General features: G+C 40.7%; 1 protein-coding gene across 1 annotated transcript in view; it reads left to right on the forward strand.

Annotated features, from left to right (window-relative positions):
* Positions 1–7,012, forward strand: part of Abcc1 (ATP binding cassette subfamily C member 1) — a 164,143-nt gene that overhangs the window by 102,170 nt on the left and 54,961 nt on the right. The window contains exon 12 of the mRNA XM_013347480.2: positions 1,713–1,916. Coding sequence (XP_013202934.1) covers positions 1,713–1,916 — 204 coding nt within the window. The remainder of the gene's footprint in view (positions 1–1,712; positions 1,917–7,012) is intronic.

Below are 7,012 nucleotides of genomic sequence, written 5' to 3' on the forward strand. Positions count from 1 at the left end.
CCTCCCTCCCTCTTTGTCTTGATTTTATTTTGTAAACTGAGACTAGCCCCACTTTTCGTGTTCCTGTCTCAAATTGGAGGATTATAGACTTGCACTGCCATGCCCGGCTTTATCTCTGGATCTTTCCACATGCCATATAATTTTATGTATAATTAGACTTGGTATGAAATTATGTACTTTTTCTTAAGTTTTAAAAGTTTTTTTCTCCTTTTATTGAAAATATAGTTTTCCCCTCACATAATATATCCTGATTCAGTTTCTCCTCCCTCTACCCTTTCCGGTTTCTTCCAATCTCATCTCCCATTAGATCCATTCCCTTTTTGTCTTTCATTAGAAAACAAATAGGCTTCTCAGGGAATATAATATAATATAATATAATATAATATAATATAATATAATATAATATTGTAATGATGAACGCTAAAGATAAAATAAAAGCTAACTGGTTGGAATTGGACAAAACAAACAGAAGGAAAGGAGCCAGAGAGAAGGCATCAGAAACAGAGACCTGCTTGTCTGCAGACTCAGGAATCCCATAAAACACTAGTTTTTTTTTTTTTTTTTTTTTTCTCCCCGAGACAGGGTTTCTCTGTGGTTTTGGAGCCTATCCTGGAACTAGCTCTTGTAGACCAGGCTGGTCTCGAACTCACAGAGATCCGCCTGCCACTGCCTCCCAAGTGCTGGGATTAAAGGCATGTGCCACCACCGCCCGGCTAAAACACTAGTTTTATCATGTATTTTTAATCCAGTGGACATTTGTCATTTGACTCCATGCCCGCTGATCGTCCTGAGTGGATCTTGTGAACTTCACATCCCATGTTCTCAGTCTCCCACATTTCCCTGCCCCTGTTGTTGGGTGTGTGCTGTCCTTGGCCATACTTATGGGGTTTCAGTTAAGTTGACCATGATGGGAGGGTATCCTTGTAGGCTGACTTCATGGAGCAGGCCAATCAGCAGGTTTTGTCCTGGAATCAGTAGGCTTCCATGAGTGGCTCACCTTAAGAAGTGCTCCTATCTTTGTTGTCAGGTCTAGTTGTATATGGTTCCCCCATCTGTGACTTAGGGGTGACCCAGCCTGACTGAACATGGCATGGCTGTTTTTTAAATGCTTAGAAAAGCATCTGCCATGGTGATGTGCCAAGTGGTTTTAAAATATTTAACAACTAAATGTCTTTGTCATGGCTTGTCAGGACTAGTGCCAGCCAGTCCTGTCACGTTTCAGTAGTTTAATGACCAGAGAGTGGCTGGAATCAATTACAAGGAAAGAAACCAAGTGGTGTGAAGTGGTGTGGTGTGCTCTCGCCTGTTTAGCACTGGGAAGCTGAGGCAGGAGGACTAGGGGTTCATGGCCAGGGAGCCTATAAAGACCCTGTGAAAAAGAGAGAGACAGGAGGGAGGAAGATAGGAAAAAGGAAGGGAGGAATAATTTATTCTCTCCTGGTATTTTAGCAGCATAAGGTGGCATCCCCTCTTCTCTGAATACCTGGAAGTCTTGTCTCACCTCCATCCCTCAACTCTGAGTTGGTCTCTCAGTTGAATTCAACCTGATTTGGAGAAGTTTTAACTTTTACAATGGCCTAGTCTTTTGCTGTGGTCTGGGAGCTGACTCTATTGCTCAAGGAGTCCAAGGCCAGCTCTCCCAACCTCTGGGAGGAGCTCTTTCTAATTGTGGTTGTGCCTAGGGCCCAGGATGCTGATCTCTTCCCCTGTAGGTGGCACACATGAAGAGCAAAGACAACAGAATCAAGCTGATGAATGAGATCCTCAACGGGATCAAAGTACTTAAGTTATATGCCTGGGAGCTGGCCTTCCAGGACAAGGTCATGGACATCAGGCAAGAAGAGCTGAAGGTGCTAAAGAAATCTGCGTACCTGGCGGCTGTGGGCACATTCACCTGGGTCTGCACACCTTTCTTGGTGAGTGGGATAGTTTCATGATGGATGGTTGTTGTGTCTTGTGTTTTTAAGCCTAAATATTTGTAAGAATGTAAAAATCAGATTTATGTACTTGTGTGCATATGTATACGCGGAGGCAGAGGACAGCTAGAGCTTTCTCTTTCCACCTGTGGGCTCCAGGGATTGTACTCAGCTCATTACGTTTGAGAGCAAGTGCCTTTGCCATTAAACCAGCATCTGTATATTTTTCAAAGACTGCTCGTTTGGGGCTGGGGTTTAGCTCAGTGGTCTAGCATTTCCTTAGGTTTGGTGTCCTGGGTTCCAAACCCATCACTGCAAAGCTAACCAGACAAAATATTGCCATTTAAGCAAGGCCTCTCCAAGGCTGATAACTCTCATCCTGCTTTATTTGCAATGCTTGGCAGTCCTGCAGCTGTTACAGAATGGAAACCTGTGTTGTCAGCTTCCTTCATTGAGAAAGTCTCACATGAAAGCATGCTAGGCTTGGGATGATGGCTTAGCAGTGAAGGGCTTGCCTTGTAAGAATGAGTTTCTTTATGTGATCTCTAGCACCTTACGTTCAACAACAGCCTGAAGTGGTGGGGAGGCAGAGACAGGCAGATTCTGGACTCTCTGGCCAGCCTGTCTAGCCTACTTACTGAATTAAGGCAGTTGACAGAACCTCTTTCAGGTGGGTGGTGCCTAAAGACTGGCAGCAGAGCTGGTATGGTGGTGCATGCCTTTAATCCCAGCACCAGGGAGGTCATCTCTGTGAATTTGAGGCCAGCCTGGTCTACAGAGTGAGTTCCAAGACCACTAGGGCTATTAAACAGAGAAACCCTGCCTCAAAAAAACAATACAAAACCAAACCAAACCAATCAATCAATCAGTCAGTCAGTCAGTCAGTCAGTCAGTCAGTCAGTCAGTCAGTCAGTCAAACAAACAAACAAACAAACAAAAAACCCCAAACCATCCAACTAAATAGAATGATAGCTGAAGTTATCCTCTGGTCTATACATGCACACACACATGTCCAAACACACACAGTGTTATCTGAACTAAACTGTATACTTGGTTGCCATAGCTGGTAGACACCAGGGGACTAGAGTCTTCTTGTTATTAACTGATTACAAGCTGTGGCTTGTCAGTACCCTAAGACCATGTGTTCAGTGGCACTGCCAGACACATTCTAAAATTACAGTGTGGTTTATTGCCTGTATCTGGAATGTCAGCTCAGAGAGGGCATCTGTGGACACCTGTCCCTGTTCCTCAGAGGATCTAAGGCTAACAGTCCATGGTAGCTCCCAGATCAGATAGGAAGTTCTGAAGTGTAGATGCATGCTGTCCTACACATCTCCATTGTGACAAATCCTTTGCTCCGTAGAGACTATTCTATTTATAAGAATACAATATCTAAGGTTATAGGTGTTTAAAGATACCTTTATGAGGGCTTTAGAGATGACTCAGCAGTTACGAACAGTCGATGCTCTTCCAGAACACTGAGTTCAGTTCCTAGTACTCAAAGAGGGCTGTTCACAACCACCTAAAATTTCATTCCTGGGGATCTGAAGTCCATCCCCTCTTCTAACCTGTGGCACACTCACATACATGTGGCACATACACAGACAGAAACACACACAGATAAATAAAATAAGATAAATCTTTAAAATAGTTTTATGTATTCTAAAACTATTATGTACTGTATGTATCCTGACATGCTTAAGACCCTGGATTTGTCTTCTGACAGGGACATGTCACCTATCCTTCCCTACCCTGTTAGCTGACTCTGTCTCTGTGCACAGAAGCACTTACATTTCACTTCCTTTGCTTTCACACAGTAATTAAGGGTACTGTATGTTGGAAGGAGGGCCCGCTTGTTTGTCTTGGCTGCCCGGCTAGCTTAGCCCCGAAATAACACACAGAAACTGTATTAATTAAATCACTGCTTGGCCCATTAGCTCTAGTTTTTTGTTGGGTAATCTTTACGTCTTAATTTAACCCATTTCTCTTAATCTGTGTATCGCTATGTGGCTTACCAGGTAAAATTCCCAGCATCTGTCTCCAGTGGATCCATGGCATCTGTCTGACTCTGCTTTCTTCCTCCCAGAATTTAGTTCTGTCTTCTCTGCCTATGAAGGCATAAGTCACAAACAATGCCACACCAGTTTGGAATTATGATTAATAGAATGGTTATTTATTTAAAGGGGAAAACTTACAGGTCACCATCCCAGACAACAGCCCTCTGCACAATCAGGAAGGGAGTCTAGTCGCTGGAAGCAGAGCCGGAAGCAGAGAGAGAGAGCAGAGGGAAGTGGCTGCTTTTTTAAAGGGAGAGAGACCACACCCTATCTCAGCCGCTATTGGCTGAAGGAACGGAAGGAGCTCCCGCAACACCTCCCCCTTTTGTTTAAGTAAGAGAGTTCTTTAACCTACTATGAAATTATATACAATCAGCACAAATATTCTAGTCTAACTAGCTTAAGTCTTATATAATAAATAGCTTGGCCAAGTCATGAGTGGAAAGTAACTACATTTATATAGTCTTCAACCCCATCGAAGATCTGAGAAGGGAAATAATGTTACCTGAGTAATTAGGAAGTGCAATCAAAGAACTTCCAAAACGTGCAACAAATCACAGAGACAACTAGCTACCTGGGCAATCACCCAAGGTCCTGTTTGCTGCGTTGAAGCAACCAACTTTGGATAAGACCTAACATAACTGACATACCATTTTCAAAGGCAAGAAACTTGTCAAAACTATCTTACCCTGTCTTGGCAGGATATGATAGTCCTGTTTTTTCCATTTAGGGATACTCTGTATCTCTGTTAGTGGTTGAGGTATGGGCATTTCTTTGCCCAAAGGCCAATTCAGCCAAGAAGAAAGGCTCCAGGTGGAGCATCTTTGGTGCTCAACATTCTCTTGGGAATAGATCGGTGTTGCCAGGAGCAATTGTGTCTCACTACCACAAAACTCTGAGTTAGATTAAAGGCCATTTTCTACAGCTCTTTGAAGAGGTTGAAGATTATCTATCTATATTGAGTATAATCTCTATGTATCTAAAGAACCTGATTAGTCTAATTATAAATGATAAACTTAGAATACAACTGATCTATATAATTCTCAATACCTATCTAACTTAAAGACTAAGACTAAACAACTGTGAAACAAATGAGGACAATGACCTCCAAATATAAACAATTGCAAATATACATTGCAATATGGTAAATATATATCAATACACAAACAATATATGAGTATCTTAATCAGAGGTAGAAATGTACACTGCAATATGGTAAATATACAGTATCAATACATAAAAATGTTTTAAACAGGTAGAAGCATGCATGCATACAATAGTCAATATAATTTAACTTTGTATCAATATATAAGAATCTATACCAATATATTTGTCTCAAAACAATAACTCACAAGTACCAACAAGTACCAATCTATTATCCCATCATCCAATTATCCCTCTTTTTTTCCCAAAACATCCCTGAGCTTATAAAATTCCTCCCCCAACCCCCCAACCCCCCAACCCTCAACTGTATACTAATTATAATCAACCCCTAAATGATGTCCCTAAACCCAAGGGCAAACTTTACTGGGAGAGGGGATGTCGTCCTCTAGAATTACTTCCAGCTGTCATGGGGGCGACGTTCTTTCTGGGGGATCCTGTGAAAGTAAAATGATGGTTAAATTTCAAGATCAATGTCTTTTAAAATTGCAAATAGTCTCTGAGTATTTTGTACAGGTCTGGCCAGAATGTTGTACAAGATGTGCACCATTTCAGCTAACCAAGTTGGGATTGTCTTGTGCAGCTGGTACCCAAAACAGGTCTTGTAGTAGCGCTATCAGTATCATGACGTCATATCAACCAGGTGGAGTTGTTGTTGTGGGGCCCCATCTTCTTCCTGGAAACTTCAAATGTCACTTCAGGAAAAACTCATTGTTCATTGTGAAAAACTTAAACATTAATCATATAGACATATATAGATATACATATATATATATATTCAATGAAAGGCATGATAGATATATTCAATGAAAAGTATGATAGATATGAAGAAAAGCAAAGATGTTTTCTAAACTCATATTTCTTTCTGTCCCATATCATGGCTCTTGAGATGAGACAGAAACTCCAGAAACTCTGGGTTTTTTTTCTTACCAACAGGCTTGGAATTGGAGAGGGACTGAGCCAGAGTCCAACTTTAAAACCAGCTCTATATATTTATAAATAAATGCACATTAATACATATTTAAAGACAAGAGTAGAATAATTTTACTTACGGAACCTATTCGATTTTCTTGCCACTTCTTTTTGGGTTGTAAATAGTTTCCATCTGTCAGTATTCAAACATCCAGGGTCCCTTGAATTTTTTGAAGATGAGTGTTTTCCTGCAGAGATAAGAAGAAAACCCTGCCCTCATTCTATATGTTTTTCTTAACCACTGGTATGAATATCATCATTGTGGATGAATTGTCATTTCTCCTTTCCAAAAGGTTTATCCTCTTCGAATCTAACCTTTATTAATTTTGATGGTATCCACAATTTTTCTTCTCCTGTGGAAACAAGAACAAAACCCCTTCCCCAATGTAGCACATCTGGCTTCCATTGAGAGGTCAGCACATCTTGAAATAAATTGGTTGATTTAGTTCAGCAGACTTTTCCATTATCCAAAGTCTTTCTGCTGCTGTTGTTCCTTTCTCATTAGCGTTAAGAAAATTCAAGGTTAATAAAACATTATGTAATCTATTTCTGGGGGTATTTTCTGTCCCTTTCTGTTTGTTCAGCATATCCTTTATAGTACGGTTTGATCTTTCTATAACTGTAGGATTATTTGGTATACCTATAATGTGTTTTATAATAAGCAAAAAAGCATTTTATTTTCTTAGATACATATGCTGGACCATTATCTGTCTTTATTTGTGCAGGTATACCCATGATGGCCATAACTTCCAATAAATGTGCGATTACTGAATCAGCCTTTTCTGAGCTCAGGGCAGTAGCCCATTGAAAACCTGAATACGTGTCTATGGTGTGGTGTACATATTTTAATTTACCAAATTCCATAAAGTGGAACACATCCATCTGCCAGATTTCATTTCTCTTAGT

Source organism: Microtus ochrogaster, chromosome 7 (genome assembly GCF_000317375.1).
Source record: "Microtus ochrogaster isolate Prairie Vole_2 chromosome 7, MicOch1.0, whole genome shotgun sequence".
In the NCBI taxonomy this organism is placed as follows: Eukaryota; Metazoa; Chordata; class Mammalia; order Rodentia; family Cricetidae; genus Microtus; species Microtus ochrogaster.